Genomic DNA, 20,937 nt, shown 5'->3' on the forward strand with positions numbered 1-20,937 from the left:
AAATAATAAATAAATAAATAGATAGATAGATAGATAGATAGACAGACAGACAGACAGACAGACAGACAGACAGACAGACAGACAGACAGACAGACAGACAGACAGACAGACAGACAGACAGACAGACAGACAAACAGGTGGAAAGTAATAGGAAAGAATAATAAGCCATTTAAGACAAACCACCAGACTGCAGTCCTATGACCTGGATGTTAACACCCTTTCCTTCCATGCCAGCTACAATGTAAAACTTAAAAAAGAAAAACCCTTAATCAAGGAAAGAACTATTTGTATTTACTTTTCAAACTCACAACAACTTTCCTACAGAGAAGACTATGAAGCTACTGAGAACAATAATGTATTTTGTGTGCAGTTCTAAACAGCTGACAGCGTGGTTGCTGTTCCACTGCGGGGGGTGTAATTATTTAGACAAATACAAATCATTATGAGAAGCAGAGGTGTAGCAAGGGGGAAAAGCACCCGATGCACCGGTGCATCCTCCACCCCCGTCCCCACACCTTCACAGGGGCGCAGGCCCGGTGCATCGTGCACCCCCCACCCGTCCCCTTGGAGTTACGCCTCTGATGAGAAGAACCATCTTTATAATGTTATTTCAAACATAAACCAATATAAATAAAGCTATCCAGCAGGCCTTATAAAGGAAAACTGTAGAAATCTGTAAAGCATAACAGAAGGCTAAAATAACACCAAGCTTGTCAAACCACAGTAACACTGTAACATTATAATTAGATGTAAAAGTAATTTCTCCAGAATTTTGCTGCAAGAGTCCATTTTAGTTTTGAATAAACATATTTTGGATCAGTTTATACATCTGTTAAGTTCTCTGAATTTACCCGTCTGCCAAAACAATATAACATCATGACAAGCACATGCCCCCCATCTCCATGTGCCCCATCTCAATTTAAATAAAATATTCACATCACCATCTTTCTCCTAATAACTAAGGACACAATCTCCAGTCCCATGTAAATCCTTCTAACATTCACCAAAGTTTTACAAGACTCACCTCTACAGATAGTTTCTTTCCCAATGCAAAAAACAAAGGATGCATATTGAGGTCCGGGTCCTTGCGGAAGCAATTAGGCTTAGCGTGGTGCTGGAAATGCCAATGATTCCACCAGCTGGCTGGTGCTCCCTGCAGACAGTAAAAGATGAGGGAAGACTAATCTGAAATTCTGGCCTATACACAATGATGTTTCAGCCTAAGTAACCCTGAAGAAATGCCAAGGAGAGATCACACTGATACTCACTTTCAGATGCCCAATCACAAATCTGTGAACCCAGTGGTTCCATTTGGACTTGCCAAAGACTGAAAGGTGTCCCAAATCATGCTGAAGCCAACCAGCTTGGGCCTGAAAAACAGAATTATTATTGTGAGGATGATAACGATGGTGCAAAGTTGCCAATGTCATGACAAGAAGGACGGGTCTCTGCCCCAAGGAGTGCACGTCTAAATCCTGGCAATGGGGGAGATTATGCAGATTTTAGTGTGTGGACTGACAGGTTAGTCCAAAGGCTAGACAGAAAAGATGGGGATATTTGAAGAGAAAAAAAGAGATGACTTTACAGAAGTGCACTCTGAGAGAGCACCTAGAATAAGAGGCAGTGAGCAAGAGTGGATGGAACTTTTTCACACCTCAGGACATTTTTGGATGGCTAGAGATAACATACTGGGAAGAGCAAATGTTACAGGTAGGAATACAGTGGAAGAGAGAGAAGGAACGAGGAAGAAGTGCAAACTAATTTAATAGAGGACTAGACTTACCTGTCTCTTACCTGTCAGAGCATTCCTAATTTAATAACACAGATACAACTCTGTAACAATAGTACAATTTGTCATTGTATTCTGTGAGATCCAGTAGATTACCTGGACAGTGGCAAGCAGCAATCCAGAGAAGAGAAAAGGCACCCAGGATGATCCAAAGTACCACAAGTTGAGCCAAGCAGCCACATCCAGCAGCAAGATGTGAATGAGGTACAGGAAGAAAAAAAGGCGGTTGGGGTTCAGGAGTCCCATCTTCTCAACAGTAGCACGAAGCTGGCGGAAATCTTCTATGAGCATTTTCTGTGGGGAACACAGCATAATAGTTTCCGCTGCTTTGAAACTCGGTTTCCCTTCCACCATGAGCTTTACATCAAAAATCAAAGTTTCCCAAATGGGGCTATCTTATGAAATAAATGGAACCTACTTTTAAATCTACCATTCACTACAAACAGAAATATGGCTTCAACAAAAAGGTTCTTAAAATGTCAATGCAGTGTTAGGTATGTGTATGTTCTCAGGTATGTGTTGGTAATTTTCCTATGAGAACCCTGCAAAGCGTGTGGTAAAATGCTGGGTCCCAAGCAGACATGGAAGTCAAACAAGGTAGGGCTATGCATCCAAAGATGAGACGGTGCAAAGAAAAAGATGGAAAACATCTCTATAGCTAAGAGCTAAAACCATGCAAATCACCACAATGGGAACAACCAGAGCCAAATCAATATGGAATCTGAATGACATCTCCAAATGCCACACAAACACTAGCAGAGGCTCAGTGTTCAGCTTGTGCACTCCAACACATGTCAGCTGGGTGACCTTGGGCTAGTCACAGTTCTTTGAAACTGTCACCTCACAGGATGTTTGTTGTGGTAGGGAGGGAAAAGAGATTGTAAACCCCTTTGAGTCTCCTTACAGGAGAGAAAGGAGACTTCTCCTTTCTCCAAATCCAAAAATCCAAATTCAAAATCCAAATCCAAACTCTTCTCCTTCCACACATGATTGCTCTGCAGATGGCAGAGGAAGAAATCTAACCCAGCCTTCATCCTTCAGCATGACAGAGTTTATGTGTAGGACATATATATTCTCCAGTGAGAAGCTCAAATGTTGGTTAATCAACACAGCAAGGTGTTTTATCCTGCCACTTTATCTTCCTGTTGTCCCTCACCAGCCTAAACATCTATTTCTATTGCTTTTTGTGAATTTTGCAAACAATATTCAAAACAAGGAAATTACACTGGCCATTTCTTTGCTATGGGATTGGCTGCCCTGACCTTTTGCTTACCTTGTCCATTTTCTTTCTTCACAAGTTTAATAAAAGGGGTCCAATCTTGTTGTATTATTTGCTGACTTTCCTAAACTGTGAAGTCGACCCACGTGGTCAGCGCAAGAACGAGACGAGACGCGGAGATAACATCTGGTGGAGATCGCCAGCAGCGGGAGCGCGGAGGTCCGTGTTCCTAGCGAGTCTCCCGCGTGCTGGTTCCTGGCACCTTTTATTGTGATTCTATCAGGGGCGTGTAGAAGGGAGGAACGGAGGGAGTTCCGGGAGAGCGGGAGGTCGGGAGATCATCATGTGATGCATGATCTCACCTGGCTACGTGCGGAGAGGAGCGTAAGCGTCTGAGCCTAATCCTCACCTGGGGGCAAGACCATTGTCCCTAAGCCCGGTGACTGAGCCAGACAGTTCATGACCCGTGACTCATAGGGGGATGAGGAGTGGGGGTGCGGTGCAACCAGAAGGCCGTAGGAGCGTAGGTGTTCCAGCGCTCGACCACGGTGCTGCTGGGTCAGCGGTGCATTACTACATCTCCTCCTTTTTTACATTTTAGAAGGGAGGCCGAAATGCTGAGGGGCGATTTAGGGGGACGCTTGTCCCCTCCGCTGTTTGGTCGAGTTGACCGAGCTGCTTGTGCAACATTAGAACTTGGTTGCGGGGCAGGGGAAAGTCGAGGGGCTTCTTACACACGTTACAGGCAATATTAGATACACATTGAACAAAACAAGACCCGACGATGAGGCATACAATCAAACCAATGCAGAGCTGTACGATAGCACGCAACCACCCTCCCGGCAGCCAGCTCCAGAGGGCTGACCACCAATGGGGAGCAATACATCATACTTTAGACTGGATACAACCTTTTGCAATTCACGCACTTTCATATGAATCAATTGGGAGTTGTCAGAGAGATGAGAACAGCACGTATTATGTACATTCTCACAACCTTGGGGATGCAATAACAACAAGTAATCACTAGCAGCACGATTAGCTAGGGTGGCTTGACGAAGTTCCTGTTGCTCGAGGAGACTAGGGCATCCAGGCGGTGGAGGTAGAATTGATGGACTTCGCAAGGGCACAGGCCAGCCGGCCAATAGTCTTAGCATTGTAAGAGGCGAGTCCAGGGACTCCCACTAGGGAAACCGCGAGGGAGGCGATTTCCCGGCTGTGGAGAGGGCAACCGCATTAAGCTCCGGCAGGAGGGATCGAAAGGCAGAGCGAGCGGCGGCGGCGGCGGTGCCCGGGCTCCTGGGGCGGAGCCTGAGGTAGAACAATGGTGAGGCTGCTGAGGGCAGCAGAGGGTCCCGTAGAGAGCCGGGCGGGGATGTAGTTGAAAGTTCTTTCCCCGCAGGTCCAGAACCAGCCCTTAGGGAGCAGGATGTTCCCAAGTACGGGGGGAATGTCCTCCATGTGCGTACAGTTCCAGTTGGCCGAGCCGATGAATGGGCCTGGGTCGGCTCTTTGGTTGGCCACGCCGACGATGCGGCGCAGGTGTTGGACTTCGTGATTAGCGACAGTCTTGGTGATAAGGGAGAGAGCGCCGGCCGGGAGGGATTGGACGACGGGTCCCCAGTCAGCGCTCATGGAATACCTGATGGATGAGGCATTCATGAAGGGACTTAAACCAGACTCCGTAAGGAAGTCTCCAGGGGCTTTGCAAACGGGGAGCAGGCAGGAGCTTAGCAAACTCCCGTCTCCTAGGAACCGGCCCAGGCAGAAAGATGAGTCGTTGGCAGCGGCAGCAAACTGCTCCCAGATGCTGGTCTGGTGAAAGCTTCGCCAGGGGTGGCCGATTGCCATCGGCAGGAGGCAACAGAGCAGGCAAGGGATGGTGGCCGCCGGTTGGCGGTGATGATTGCAAAGAGAGCGGCACAGAGGTTCTCGGGTGTCTCGGGGTGGCCTTGCTGGCGCAGCAGCTCTTGAGCTTGGGTGGCGGTTGATTTGACGTTTCCCCACGGCATCCGACTCTTTGGACCGTCTGGGCGACGCCGTCGGCGTTCCCGTTGAGGCGGCTGGGCGTGATCCCTCAGAGAGATGTGTTCCATCTCTGGGATGGGGTTGGTTTCCTCCTGGCGCCATTCCATGGGCTGGCCCGTCATGGCGAGTCGGAATCCCACAGGAGCCTGTAGGAATAAGGACTGAAACACACCCCCTTCCCCAGGTTGTGGGAGGGCCAGGGTCCCGCCAGGCTCGGTTCTAGAGCGGGTGGCGGGAGATCAAGATCGAGTTTTTTATTCGAGTTAGAGTTTAATGTGTGAGGCTATTTTGCAGACTTCTGCGTGTAGTTGAAGGTTGCACTTTTAATGCCTGGAAAATTCTGCTGCTGGGAGCCGCCTATCCCTCTTTCTTAAAATTATTTGACAGGGGAGGGGCAGGGGGGTGGGCTGGACCCTGGGGGGAATTCGTGGGTATGTCCGCTTAATCAACAGTAGTACGAAAGCTGGGCTTTTGGAGCTCTTTTGGGGGGATATAGAGTGCGTCAGAGGGAACAAGGCATTCCCAAGGTTAGGTTGAAGGCAGAGGGACTCCATTACGCAAGAGGGTTTTCCTTGTAAGGGAAATGTACTTTACCCGTGACCTTGGTGGCCAACGCGAGGGGGCTGGATGGTGCTAAAATTTTGTAATCCCGAATTATCTTGGGAAATGCAGCCCAGCTGAAACCACTCCTTAAGGGGCGGTTTCGGCCAAGCCGCCTTAGAAGTGATGATGGTGCTATAATACCATGACCACTGGAGGCGCCCAAACTGGTTTGTGAGTGAATTTGGTGCTGCAGCCTCCTTTTAACCTGGGGCCTATCCTGGCAGTGCTGCGGTACCAGGATGGGCCCAGATTTTAATCCAGGGAGGGCTAGTCAGCCAACTGGCCCTCCTGCCCTTTTGGTTGAAGAATGGAAAGGAGAGGAACGGGAGGGGGGTACGGCTTCCTTGCGGAAGTTCGAGGCAATTCGGAGGTACAATCAGGATTAGTGATCTGCGTGATGGATTTATCCATCCCAGACTAAGGTCGTTTTGACCTGGCTCATGAGGAGTCTCTTCCCCAGGAGATTAACATGGTCATGTCCAAGGCAGATGGAAGTACTGCGTGAGCTGTGCAGCCTCCCAGTCCTGGGCACAGCTGGACCGTGAGCGGGCGGATGCTCCGTCTGCGGTTTGTTTCCCACCCCCCAGATGTGCGGGCAAGCCTCGGTCGGCCACTGGTCAGAGCCACTCGGCTGTCCTGATGACAGTCACATCAGCGCCGGTGTCTACCAGGCCCTTAAACATGCATCCCTCTATAGCGAGCTCCAGGTGCAGGCGGGAGCTTCCGATGGGTGTTGCCACCGCCCGATGGTGGTGCTGGCTGCGCCATGTTGGCTGCCGGGGATGGTCGCATTTATTGTGTCGGCAGCGGGCAGCGATGGGCAGGAGGATCAGCCGCGCAGCTGGTTCCAGTGGGCAACTCCTGCGGGATGTTCGTCCAGATCTGGAGATGGATGGGTCCCTAGTGCGTGGAGTCGATTACCCGGGAATGATGAACACTCCCTGCTCAGCGGCGGAGGCCTCCTAGGCAGCACCAGCCCAATAGTCCCGGTAGGGATGGGGTCGCCATACTGGGTTGGGGCGACAAGGACCTCGTGGGGGAACTTGAAGGAGATGGGCTGGGTGCACGTGAGAGATGCCACGCAGTGGGGGCGGTTTGGGCGTGGGTCTTGGTGTCTGGGTCTGCTCTAATATTCTCCTCCTTGGTCCTGGGCTGGGGAGGCAGCCTCGGGCGCCGAAGTTTCCCGACGGGCAGTCGCTTCTCCAATGGAAGCCTCTCTGGCATCGTGGGCACCGGGGTCTTGGGCGGCCTTCTCCTCTGGGGGAGGACCCTCCTCCATCGGGGTTATAGGCCCCCCCACCGGGCTGCCTACATTCCCTTCGGAAGTGTCCGGGTCTGCCGCAGTTAAAGCAATCGTCCTGAGGCTGTCCCCTGGCGGTGGAGAGTGCTGCGGCGAGGAGGCTAGCTTGGTGGGCGGAAGATCCGATGTCCTGGCAAGCCTTAAGCATGTCGGCCAGTTCAGGGTCTTTGCCCAGGCCCGTGATTGCTCTGCGGCACTCCGTGGAGGCGTTCTCCTTAGCGAGGCGCATGAGGAGCTCGTTTTGGGCCTCTTCGCTATCTACCTGCCTCTTGAGCGCTTCCTGGAGCCTGTTCACAAACTTCGGCATAGGGCTCTTGGGGCTTTTGCCATTATGGTGGAGAAGCTCTGTGTGGGCTGGCCAGAATTGGGGACCTTGACAAACGCCTTGTGGAGCGCACTCAGAGGCGACCGTGAGGGTGGCCTCAGGCAGGACAATCTGATTGTTGGGGTTACTGAAGGCATCGAAGCCGTAAAGCTGTGCGGCGGTGTAGGCGCCGCTGGAGGCGGCTGCCCTGCTAAAGCATTGCTGGCGGAACTCGCTCTCCCAGATCACAAATTGTGCAGGGCTCAGGAGCATGCGGAAGGTGGTCTTCCAGTCGTCCGGAACCATTAAGTGATTCCTCGCGATTGCCTCTAGCATGCCTCTCACGTAGGGGCTAGTGATTCCTACGTCCCGCATCGCTTATGGAGCTCAGTGAGGATGTTATAGCTTAAGGGGCGGTACTCGACAACTCGCCGAACAATGCCATCCTCCCCCTCGGTATCTGTGAAATGGACGGGGCACAATGCGAGAATATTGGCATCGTCTTCCGTCAGGGTTTCTTTCTTTTTCAGATCGTGGCTAATACGCTCTGTGAGAGTTTTGAAACCCGCGCCATTACGTGGCGCTGACGGAGGTGCGGTGGCTTCGGAAAATGAAGGCGGAGCAAGGAGGGGGCGGCTGAGCAGCGGGAGAATTTGAAATGGGCGGAGGAGCAAGGGGGGCAGAAGGGAGGACAGGCGTCCAATTTAGCGGATAGAGAAAATTCCGGGGTTGAAATTGAAGGTGAAAGATCGAAAGGAGGGCGGCCTACAGCAAGGGAGCCGTAGGTCTGCAGGCTGATGGCGACATAACATTGTCTCCACGCCAGTAGCAGTGACATCGGGCGCTGGGCTCTGTGCGAAGAGTGCGCCCGATGTTTTCCCAGTCCTTAAGATTCAATGTCCCCTTCTGGGTACCATGGACATTGAGCTTCAATCTCCTCAACCAATTTGCGCAGCTCCCCTCTCTTTACGGAGACCCTGCCGCATTTCGCTAACGCTTTCAGTTCGTTAACGTGCTTGTCATAAGCCCTGCTTTTGCAAGCTCCCATACTCACCGGTGTTCCGTCGGACGAGAGTGTCCTAGGACTCGAGTCCCTGGATGCGCCGATCCAGCGGACGGGCGATACCGAAACGGTGGTCCCTGGATGCGCCGATCCAGCGGACTTCGGTACCGCGGCCCTTTCCCAGGCGACGGTGAGCAGGGTGGAGGTTCGAGGATTCCCGGGTTTCGGCACCAGCTTGAAGTCGACCCACGTGGTCAGCGCAAGAACGAGACGAGACGCGGAGATAACATCTGGTGGAGATCGCCAGCAGCGGGAGCGCGGAGGTCCGTGTTCCTAGCGAGTCTCCCGCGTGCTGGTTCCTGGCACCTTTTATTGTGATTCTATCGGGGGCGTGTAGAAGGGAGGAACGGAGGGAGTTCCGGGAGAGCGGGAGGTCGGGAGATCATCATGTGATGCATGATCTCACCTGGCTACGTGCGGAGAGGAGCGTAAGCGTCTGAGCCTAATCCTCACCTGGGGGCAAGACCATTGTCCCTGCGCCCGGTGACTGAGCCAGACAGTTCATGACCCGTGACTCATAGGGGGATGAGGAGTGGGGGTGCGGTGCGACCAGAAGGCCGTAGGAGCGTAGGTGTTCCAGCGCTCGACCACGGTGCTGCTGGGTCAGCGGTGCATTACTACAACTGTCTTTAACTTTGATATTCCCATCTTTTAATTAACTATTTAATAAATGGTTCATCAATAGCTGATGGAGTCCAATATTTTGCATAAGATGTTCCTCACAATTGTGTTATTGGTCTTCTTTTTCTCTAGGCTGTAGCTACCCTACATTTTAAGCCCTTCCATTTTGAACAGAACGCTCACACACCTCTGCATGATCTTGAAACTAAATTCTGGTCTATGCTATACCAATGGCAAAGACCACTTCTCATGTCCATCTCTCAGGGAAGACTTACATTTTTGCTGGGCTCAAAGCTTGGCTGATCGTCTGCAAGTTCACCAATTAGCAAGGGTTTCATAAACTTTCTTACAAGAGTCTTGTCCAGATGGAAAGCTGTGAAAGGATCCTGAGCAGGGAAACAAAAACACAGACATGTATGGTAAACAGACATGTAGAGAAAGATGGTACACTGTGGCCCTCTGTTGGTCAAAGGGGGAAATGCAGATACTGCAGACTCCAAAACATATCTTCCATTTCTTGGAGCTCTAAGGCATTTTAATGTATAAATCCCTCATAACTTGATTATATCATCTCCTGACTTTAGCTCATATTCTAAATGTTTCCAGTTAAGCATAATTTCTTCAAACACCGCACATTGTTGTACAACATGCTCCTCCCCCCCTTTCTTTCAAGTTGCTGCCAACTTATGGTGACCTGTAGGATTTTCAAGGCAAGAGACGCACAGAGGTAATTTTCATCACCTGTCTCCGGGCAGTGCACCTGGTATTTCTTGGTGATCTCCCATTCAAATACTGACCAGAGTTAACTCTACTTAGCTTTCAAGATCTGATGAGATCAGGATAATCTGGAATATCCAGGTCTGGACATATATAGGTGTGAATATAGTTAGAAATTGTTGTTGTTTTTTAACTGGCCCTCTGCCAAAAAATTGTCTTGCTTTCAATTTATTTCATCTTGGAGTTGGAAAGGCCCACCAGGGTAATCTAGTCTAACTGGCTGCCAACACAGAAACTACAATTGAAATATTCCTAGGTAAATATCCAACCACTACTTTAAAAACTCCTACAACAAAGCATCTACCACCTTACCAGGGAGACTTGATCCATTGTCAAACATACAGAAACATCAGGAAGTTCTTCCCCAAATTTAAACCAAGCCTTCTTTGCTGTAGTTTGTATGTATTAGTCTGAGTCCTGTCATCCAACACAATTGAGAATCTATCCAATCCACCCCATTCTCCACATAGCTACCCTTTAAGTATTGAAGGGTGGCCTTTATATCAACTTGCAACTCTTCTGATCCCATGGCCAATTGGCCATGCAGGCAGGGGCTGATGGGAATTGTCGTCCATGAACATCTGGGGTGCCATAGGTTGGCCATCGCTGTCCTAAACTATTATTATTCCTTCTGACCACTAGGAGCCGCTGTGGGGCTACATTTCTACTTTGATTTGCCAGCCATTCATTCTCTGATGGAATAATGAGGTGAAAGCAAGGGTATTCAGTAATTTTTAAAGGCAAAAAACATTACATTCTACAGACATTCCTAGCTACTTCTGAAAGCCTTTCCTCCTCAATTAAAATATGTGAAGAGAAAACCAGTCTCTCACAGATCCAACTTCCATTACATGTGAAGTTCAGTTTTTCAGTACTGGAGTGATAGCTGTACAGGAGTTTTATAACTTTTTTTTTTTGCATTCCTAGTAAAAGGTTATGTCATCTACCAAATTTGAGCTCTCTGGTATGCTGAAGTACCAAAACCATTTTGAGGTACATGTCCCCTCCCCCTATTTTTCCTGGACAAGAGGAACAGAAATGTATCATTTTCAAATTTTGTAGTAACCAAGGTCTATTAGGCACCTCTCATATATATCAAATGTCAGCTCACTAGCTAGGTCATACAGCAGTTTCAACAGCCCCATGAATGGATCAGTCCCAAGTGTCTTTACCACAACACAGAAAATACTTCAGCTAAATTTAATGCCATGCTTCATTTTTATTTGTCTTTTGTTGCCTCTCTACCCTTCCTTCTGTATCGGCAGCACATACGCAGTTATCAGCACAGGCGTAAAGAAAGGCAAGAAACACAATGAGGAACCAGTATATGGCTGGAAATGCTTGGATGGACGCCTACTCACAATTACACCTATTTGTAGAAAGGAACTCCATTATATCACTTCAGAGGCAGACTGCACTGGCCATTTTAGATTTACCCAATGGTTTCAAATAGCATGCTCGAAGGGAGGAATGTCCTCCATGGCAACTGTCAAGAACTGGCATTTGCACATTTTTAACAAGGCACTGACTTTTCTGGTACAACATCTGGAAATTGCCAAGGGATCAGGGTGTATCAGATGTTTCCGGGACAATGTGACAATGGATGAAAAGAGGGAAGAAGGGAGATGACACTGGTTAGAAATCAGGTCAGTCTTACCCACACTTGGAGCTGCCTTACACTGAAAACAGACCCTCAGTCATCAAGGTCAGTATTGTGTGCTCAGACTGGAAGCAACTCTCCAGGGTCCCAGATGAGAGGTCTTTCATATCACCTACCACCTTGTTCTCTTAGACGGGAATTATCCAGGCCCCACTAAACTGACTAATAAGGATTTCAAGCAACAAGCCTGAAAGGGAACCACACCATTAAATCTGTTCTGTCTATGGGGTGGACTTCACATTATTTAAATGTATACACCCACAAACACACACACACACACACACGCTATAAAACTGTGATCAATCAATGTGTTCATTTCTATATTTATTTCAACATGATTTAGTTTTCTTCAGTATGTGATAAAAATAACCTGTATTAAATTATATCTCCTGCAGAAGTTAACAAGGAGCTTAGAGACATTTATTGAGTTGGTGTATTTTTTTAATTCTACCTTTTCTCCAAGAAGATCGGGGTGATGCATTGAGGTGGTCCTCAAATTTATCATCACAACAATAACCCTGTGAAATAGGTTAGGGTGACCAGACCAACATTACCTATTGAGGTATGTTCCAGAGTGGAGATCTGAGCCTGAATCTCCCCCTTTCCTAGTCCAGGCTTCTCACCTACAGACCCCCCTGCCCCCCGGCTCTTAGTGGGGACAACATCATGCAAACAGAACTAAGGCCTAGTATTCAATAACAACAAATGGGGAAGTAAAACATTGTTCTAGGTGGCACCATTTCAGATTGCACAGGGCAGAATACTCTTAGCACACACACACAACAGAAATCATAGTGATTAGAAAGAATGCTAGCTAGACCATTTTTCTATGACATGCAAAAACAACAACACAGAGAAGCGTAGCAGAAAAACCTGAAACAAAGTGAAACAGAACCCATAGCATAGTAGGTTGTTTCACTTTGTTTCATGCTTGCCTTCTATGCCCAGGGAGTTCAATGTTCTGTTGATTTATTATTGCTGATTTACAAATTGCTGATTCTATTGCTGATTTACAAATAGACACACATGATAAGGACAATGATAGCCATGAGCACAAACCTAAAAGATTGATGGGGATTTCTACATGAGTTCAGACCTGATACAAAAAAAAAATTCTTGGAGCACTTATATTACATGGTTTTAACATACAACCTGCTCAGGCTTGAATCTTTGTACATTTTATATATTTTCTGAAACCTCTGAGGAAGGCCTTTTAGCCAAAATGGATCTGGTCAGAGCGGCTTATGCATACTACCAACCTGTACTGTTTATATATGGTGGCTTTAATATCTGTGTGCAGCTTTGATTTTAATATTTTTATGAATTCATGCTAGCTCACTGTTCCTAACCCTATTTTTATTTATTTATTTGGACTAGGGAGGGAGGGTAAGTTTGGTTCCCTTCATCCTACCTGGAATTCAGAAGCTTTTAGCCATCTGAACTCTACCAGCAGTCTGAAATGATAAAGCTCTGACTCAAGTTATCTTGTGAGACCTAATACCACAGTTACATTGTATTTTCAGGCACCTTAATGACCACTCAAGGACCTCCTGCTTCGGTTTATGAGCTCTACCACTGTCCGTACCATGCTTCTTGCTGCTTGAACGTCACCAGAACCCCTCCAGCTAGTGTGGTAGAAGATACTCCCCCACATTTGCCTTCACTTGACATTGGCCTGCACTACTATGCATCTACATTTAGAACGCAATCCCATCATGATGTGGTTGGTGATGGGTGAACAGTGCATAACTGCCCCCAACATTGTGCAGAACCTGCCTACTCACCTCATCACTTCTTACATTGTCACCGGTTTCCTGTGAAACTGAGATGATGAAGGGAAATGTTAATAACTGTGATATCCCCTTTCTGATCCCCCAACTTTGCAGAGTTCATTAAGATCATGCTGTGAACCAGCCTTCATGCACAGACATGTTCTTGGGAACAGGAAAAAGCAAACAGGGAAACTGACGAGGATTTTTCTTGATCTTGCCACTTTTACAGGAGACTGTGATGGGGAGATAAAAGAAAAGGCAGCGCCCCGTTTTGAAGAAAGAGAAGGAATCAGGAATGAAAAAAGATGTCTATTAAAAGTCACCAAAACATACAAGGAGGACAAATTAAAATGTGATAAAATCTTCCCGAATAAGGAAACGGATTTTTTTACATGGAAATAAAAACTAAAAATGAACTTTAGGTCATAATCCTGTTCACAAGTGACAAAAAATGGGAGTATCAACGTGCAGTGGTTAATCTACTTTTCTACTTGGCCACCAAATCAAAAATCTGGAATAAGCACTTTTAAAACTGCATCTCTATGTTTCACACATGCACAACAACAGAGAAAAAGTGCCCAAGTGATTTAAGCAGCATATTTGAAATCGATATGTGAGTCTGCAGGTTGCAAAAAGCGACTCCCATCCTATATTATTCAGGACCAGATTTTTCCCAAATTCCACTCATCTTGTATTTCCACATTCTCCCTACCCCACCCCCAGCGGTCCCCCCCCCCTCCCCGTTCCTCACTGATCTCACTCATTCCCGCTTCAGTGGACTCAGGAAAAAGCGAGATTTCTCCTGGTCATACCAGCTTTTTAGTCATTATTTTCAGCCCCCTACAAAATTTGGTACCAGCTGCCATACAGCTGCCAGGCAATGCTAGTTCTTTAACTGGTAACTGGCCAGGACGTTTAAAAATGCAGCTCATACAGCCACTTCCAGCTCAGTTTAATGTATCTCCTCAAAAAGAAAAGGGGATTTCATTCTCTATGCTCAGATTTATCTGTAGAAGAATGTGGGAGGGGGAAGAGAGTGTTATTTTCCTGTCAGTTCTCTTATTGGAAGGGGAAAAGGGGGTGGGTCAGAAGTAGAGCAGTAGATGGTGGCACCACATGTTTCAACCAATCATTACAATGATGGTTGTAAAACCTGGCAGAAATGTTTAGCCAGGAGAGGAAGGGGAACCGAGCAGTTTTCACTGCACTTTCTTGGAATCGCACCGCTTAGAAAGGCAGAAAGATACAAATAGGAAAGTGCTTTTTTTCCCCCTGATATCTAACAGCCTGGCGCTTTAGGGCTTTTTTTAGATTTGTTGGGTGAACGATTATTTTTAAAAATTGGAATTGTTCCAGTTTTCCCCTAGAAGAACAGTATGCTCAACTTTACACAGCTTCATTTCAGAGCTTACAAAAATGCTTTCAAGCATGTCTTTCACAGAGCTGTTAAATTCAGCCCAAAGCATACAGCTTGGTGAGTGACTTATTAAGAACCGGTTTACACAATCACTATGCACACTGCCTGATTGTGTGTGTGGTACAGATTAAACAGGTCATAATAAACCAGTAATCTGAACCATTTTTCTGGATTTGGTTTGCTATTGGTGTGACAGCTTCCTACTCCTAACATGTGCCTCAAGAAGCAACCATCATTTATTTTGAATGTTATTCTATTCTTTGGATGCCGTTCGTGAGGGCCAGTTCATACGCTCAGCAGAATCAAGCAATAAAGGCTTCTCCTGGTCTGAAAGGGTTATTTGCAAGCTTCTCCATACAGGGGGGTGGGAAACCAGCACATAGAAAATTAGTGTGTCTGCAAGAAAAAAGTTCAGTCTGGTCTGAAACTGGGAACTATTCTCTGACCAGGCCTACATTTTCCAACATTATTTGGGGAAACCATGGCAATTGTATAAAGTTAATGTTTGTGGCATAAAGGTTCCTATTCTTCCTCAAGCTCCACCTGCCCTTTGTTTTGTGCTGTGCATCAGGGCCAAACTAGATGGGATAATGTCCATGTGCCAACACCATTTTAAAGGAACATAAAAATGTTGCTCTTGTCATCCTTCTCCATCGTGAGTGCACGCACACGCATGCAAGCACACACACATGGTTGTTTCAACCCTTGAAAAGATACTGGTAGAAGAACAGCACCTTGGCCCACCATGCCAAGAGAGGGCCTCGCTTTAAAACTGAAGTAGTGTACAAAGGTCAGGGCCCAGGCTAGCCCAGTCTCATCAGTTCTTGGAAGATATAGATAGCAAAATCAGTCCTGATTAGTACTTGGATGTGAGACCCCCCCCCCCCACACACACACACACACACCAGGAATACAGGGATCGCTATGCAGAGGCAGGCACTGGCAAACCACCTCTGCTAGTCTCTTGCCTGGAAAACCCCACAAGGGGTCAATCCAGTGGTGGGATTCAAATAATATAACAACTGGTTCCGGTGGTGGGCTTTAAATAATTTAACAACTGGTTGTTTACAAGCACCATTTTAACAACTGGTTCTGCCGAAGTGGTGCGAATCTGCTGAATCCCACACGGGGTCAATCGTTAAGTCAGCTGCAACTTGACGGCACTTTACCAACACAACATGAAAAGTGGGGTAAGCTGCATCTGTGGGATGGCTCTTCCTCCACTTGCCTCATTATTACGACCTGATGTTGGAAGAACTGCTGCTATTGTATTGCAATACCGCCATGTGATTTTAGGAAGGTTCAGTGTTCTCCCCTCTTTCTTAATGATAGTGTGGGGTTAAGGTCTCAGTGCACAGATTTTTGCACACAGCAACAGACCATGTGCACACGTGCATCCGAGGTTTTTTTTACATTCTTCATATATGTTCACACGGTCTGAACTACACACGCAGCAGTAAGTCTACTTTGCTTACCCCACTTTTTATTTAAGGACCCCCAAGGACTTAGGTCTCATCATGTATGTAAGAACATGCTTATCAGACCAATCCATCTAATCCAGACTTCAGCATGTTTCAGCATCCTGTTCCCACAGTGTCCAGGCAACTGCTTCCAAGGAGCAGCACATTATCTTTCTCATTACAGGACATTAAGTGCTACACAGGACTCTTCATCACCATCATTTATTATTATTATTATTATTATTATTATTATTATTATTATTATTATTATTATTATTATTATTACATTTGTATGCTGCACTTCCTCTTACAGGCTCAGGGCAGCTTCCATCTAATAGAATACAATAAAATGTAAGCCTTAAAAACCATTTAAAAAGCCCTAATTCTAAAACATTTTAACTATGGCCTACTCTTATCATTTATACAATATAACAGCATAACAGTAAGAGGGACAGGGTAGGAAAATGGGAGACCGGATAGATAGAACACCCTTGTTAAACTGTTGCTGCCTCAACCAGATGCTTGGTTGAACAGCTCCATCTTACAGGCCCTGTGGAACTGAATCATCCCACAGGGCCCAAGTTTCATCAGACAGAGCATTCCACCAGGCTGGGGCCAGGGCTGAAAATGCCCTGGTCCTGCTGAAACCAGCTGGACTTCTTTCAGGCCAGAAATTACCAGTAAATTGTTGCACGCTGACACAGCGTTCTTCAGGGGTCATACTGGAAGAGATGGTCTTGTTGATACCATAGCCCAGACTGTTTAGGGTAGGGGTGGCCAACCTGTGGCGCTCCAGAGTTTCATGGACTATAATTCCCATCAGACCCTTCCAGCATGGCCAATTGATGGGAACTGTAGTCCATGAACACCTGGTGGGAATTGTAGTCTATGAACATCTGGACTGCATAAGTTGACCACCCCTGGTAGGCCTTTAAAGGTAAGGACCAGGACTTTGAACTTAATTCAGTACTCCATCTGGAGCCAATGCAGCTGGTGCAGAGTGACTGGATGTGCATTCACCACAGGGTCCCAGTAAGGATCCACACTGATGCATTTTGCACCAGCCAGCATTTCTGGTATAGACCCAAGGGCAGCCCTGCATAGAATGAGTTGCAGTAGTCCAGTCTAGAAGTGACACTTGCATGGATCACTGTAGCTAGGTCAGTTTGGGACAGGTAGGGTGCCAACAGTCTCACCTGGCAAAAAAAAAAGAACTGATGATTTATTGTTTTGAGGAATAGACGATTAAAAATTCGGCTATATTACAGAAAGATATGCATCTTTTTAGGATTAGCATTTAAAACTTAATGTTTCATTTGGTTATAGAGTAACTGATAAATTTTAAGATTATATTCAGTGCAGAAGAAGTTGAAAGTTTATAATGTTTATTCCTTTATATTGTGACTTCATTTATCTCTAGATGTTACCTGTCATTCAAAAGTCATATAAATAAAAAGTCATAAAAAATAAAAGTAATACCCAAAATTATAACAGTTATTGCACAACAATTGAGGGAAGAGGTTTACAACAAAATAAGTAAGATCTTACACACAAATATTATTACATTTCCCTTCCACTACAATGTACTCCCTTTTCCATTTTGTATTCCCATATATTTTGCAACTTTATGTTGCTGCTGGAACTTTCATTCTCACCTTTCCCTAGTGAGAAAAGCAGGATAATTGTGGGCAGAGCTCACATGCCAGAAAATGGGTCCTGGATTTGTAGCATAACACAAAGAGACTCCGGCATGGATTCCAGAGACCCTTTTCCACCAAGGGAGGTGACAGATTGCAACAGGTTCCACTGACTTGAAAACTTCACCAGTGCAACAAACCTCTACGCTGTGCAGAATCCTCTAGAGCTGCAACAGTGCTATTTTAAATAGATCTGGTAACTCCTTGTTCTGTCCAGGAGAATCTCTAATTTAGTCTATCAAATCTGTCCATCACATTTTTATCCTTTCCTCCATAGAACTCTGGACCTGAGTTGCTAAGTCACCATGCCCCCTCAACATCCCCCCCATATCATCCAAACCTAACCACAATATCTTATAAAAACAAACAAATCACACAACTGGCTATTAGCATCAGTAATGGGTTTGATGCACCATTACTTCTCCCCATTCCACTATCCACATTACTTTCCTCCAAGGACCTCTGGGCAGTGTACTTGCCCCTCCCCTATTTTGCCCGTCCCTCCTCTTGCAGTAAGTGGCCTATTGAATATACAACTGCCCAGCAGGTATGCTTTGACCAGATATCTGGGTCCCCAATTTGACCAAGGTCTATGCAATTTAGGCAGACATGGTTCTCCCTATCTTTTATTTTATCCCTACAAGGCAGGCTAGTTAGGCTCAGAGAGAGAGAGAGAGTGTGTGTTATTGATCCAAGGTTATCCCATTATCTTCATAGCTGAGGACAAGTTTGAACTTGGGTCACCTCGGTACTAGTCATGACACTGCCCTAGTTCTCAAGGTGAACCCATTATTGGAAAAGTGTACATCTTCCTTGATCCAAAAGCACTGTCTTCTCCTCTTCCACATTTTATCCTTTGACACTCAGAGGCCATGCTACACAGTTTTCCTGGTTCTTGCTTCTCTTCCCTTCTTTCAAAAAAACATGATTTTGGACAACTGAAATTCCACATGCACTTGTTACGCTTGTTAACGGTCTCAGCAAAACATGCTCATTGGTTTAGCAAAACCAATGACATCGCCTATTGCCACTGTAGTGAATAGTCCCTGTACATCCTTGATGACATCTGGATTTTACATAATTGCACTGGGCTCATTAATTCCTGCGTTCAGACTTTTGAACCTACTTGCTTGTTTGTGGCATACGTCTGCGTACCTCGTCTGCACAGTGGGGACCTGCCACATTTCATCGGATGGACTGGGCTCTAGTCCGTGAAAGTTGATGACGGAATAAAATCTGCTTCGATTTTACGGTGCCACAAGATTCCTGTAACTTCAAGTCCCGTTGGACTCAATGCCCAATAAAACGCCTTAACCGATATCGGTGTAAAGATTAATCCAGCTCCGACCACTAAACCCTACCGGTTGATGCCACCCCCTCACGCCATTCGCCATCACGCCAGCCAAGGTTCTGACAAAAATGTGGGGGTCTTCCCCGAGGACCCTCCGGGCGAAGCTCTGCTGCACCACGTGCAATGCGACTCGCCTCCCTTAGCCCCCCACGCGGAAGCCCTTCGCTCCTCTCACCGTGGCATCCTGCCCTGCGTAGTGGCTGATCACGCGAGAGCCTCCCGGGTGCCTCTTGTGGAACCGGCTGATGTCGTAGACCTTCCTGTCGATCACCAGCCACCGCTCCGGATCTTTGCCCGAGCGACGCTTGATCTCGTCCCAGGTGAAGACCTGCGGAGGGGCTGAGAGCGTCTCCGCCATGGCCGACTGTTGCAAGGAAGCAATGATTTGGGAGCAACCGTGGAGGCGCGACCCATTTAAGCATCCCCGGTCGGCTCGGTCGGAGCGCCCACCGTCAGAACAATCAGCGTGTGCCGCGCCCCCTGCTCAGTGTCTCATTGGTCGGCCCTTGCTGCGGGCCACGCCTTTCCCTGGACCGATTGGACGTCCCGTTAGGTTTCCTGGCTTTTCGAAAGAAAAAGAACACCGGCTTGTACGTCATGATCCGTGCAAGATGGTCCCTGATTTTTTCGGCCGTGCATTACCGAAGGAGGAAACCCATCGGCCACCGTTTGATCCCAGGAATGTTCCCTGAATTGCGAGATCGTTTAGAGTCCAGTAGCACCTATTGTTGACGCTGTGTGGTTGCTCCGAACATGCTATATGCTAGATCTTTAGAATGATAACTGGCATTCCTTATTGTTCTCTACCAACTGGGTACCTATTATCAGAGTCGATATGCATTGCTGGTTTGTTCTTAATAAGTGTTAAAACAGTATGACTCCATAGGCATTCTAGAGACAAATTAAACTATTTTTTTCTGGAACTTCAAGTTGATCCCATGTTGCAAGCTTTCATACTTTATGAGATTCTGCTTAGGGCTTTGGGGCAGGCATAAAGTGTGAAAGACACATTTGATGGCACACTAATGGGCAGTCAGTGCACATCCAAGTTGCCCCCCACAAGTGCCTCTAACTTTATTCCTGTGACTCTGCAAAGCCAGATTCACATCACAGAGGGAGGTTATTGCAGGGATAGTGTGGACTGTACAGTCTTTGAGCTAGGAATCTGTGATGAAGTTGTGCTATGATTGTATCTGTAACTGTATTAGAGAAAGTCACACTAGCCTGACAAGCTCTTTGATCTCCGGATGGAGGACCAAAAGGTGGTAACCAAAAGGAAGCCCTGTACATCAAAGGCTAGATTGCCTCATGGCAGGAAGCAAGTTTTCCTGGGAAGTAAGGGACAAAGATTTGCAAGATTCTAATCCAGGCTGAGCTCCTGTGTGCATCTTGGAGCTCAAGGGGGCTAAAACAAGCCTGAAGGAATGGTGCAATTCAGCTGAGAAATATCTGTATCAAACATTTTATTATTTTCTGTTTTTTTATTTTCAATTAAATCACTGAGAACTCAGATGGTTTCAGAGTATCTGGAAAAAGGACCCAGGTTTTGTAGAAACAAGCATGGCTCTCCCAAGCTTGATTTTGTGATAGAATCACATTTCAAGCCATCAAAAATGTTATTTTAAAAAATGTTTCTATTCATATGCAAAATTGCAAGTAAAATAATCACAAAATATCAGTCATAGTAGACCCACTTCCATTCATTCATTCATTCATATACTGCCCAACCCCCGAAGGGCTCTGAGCGGTGAACAATAGGGTCAAAAAGGCAACACATAATATACAATGATAAAATGTATAAAACATTTAAAAAATTTAAAACACAGTAGCAGCAACACAGAGAGATTGTTAGCTGCGCCCAATCCCACACTCTGGAGGG

At 46.6% G+C, this 20,937-nt stretch overlaps 1 protein-coding gene across 2 annotated transcripts in view; it reads right to left on the reverse strand.

Annotated features, from left to right (window-relative positions):
- Positions 1-19,529, reverse strand: part of LOC125427059 (acyl-CoA (8-3)-desaturase-like) — a 33,223-nt gene extending 13,694 nt beyond the window's left edge. Inside the window, exons 1-5 of one of the 2 annotated variants that reach the window (XM_048486046.1) lie at positions 19,234-19,529; positions 9,200-9,310; positions 1,886-2,083; positions 1,269-1,370; positions 1,025-1,153 (exon numbers count right to left, since the gene is read on the reverse strand). In XM_048486046.1, the coding sequence (XP_048342003.1) occupies positions 1,025-1,153; positions 1,269-1,370; positions 1,886-2,083; positions 9,200-9,310; positions 19,234-19,416 (723 nt within the window). In that variant the 5' untranslated portion in view covers positions 19,417-19,529. Of the gene's footprint in view, positions 1-1,024; positions 1,154-1,268; positions 1,371-1,885; positions 2,084-9,199; positions 9,311-18,833; positions 19,205-19,233 lie in introns of those variants that run through there. The other variant, XM_048486047.1, reaches the window with a different exon arrangement.
- Positions 19,530-20,937: the final 1,408 nt, after the last annotated feature.

The sequence above is a fragment of the Sphaerodactylus townsendi genome, linkage group LG02 (assembly GCF_021028975.2).
Source record: "Sphaerodactylus townsendi isolate TG3544 linkage group LG02, MPM_Stown_v2.3, whole genome shotgun sequence".
NCBI lineage: Eukaryota > Metazoa > Chordata > Lepidosauria > Squamata > Sphaerodactylidae > Sphaerodactylus > Sphaerodactylus townsendi.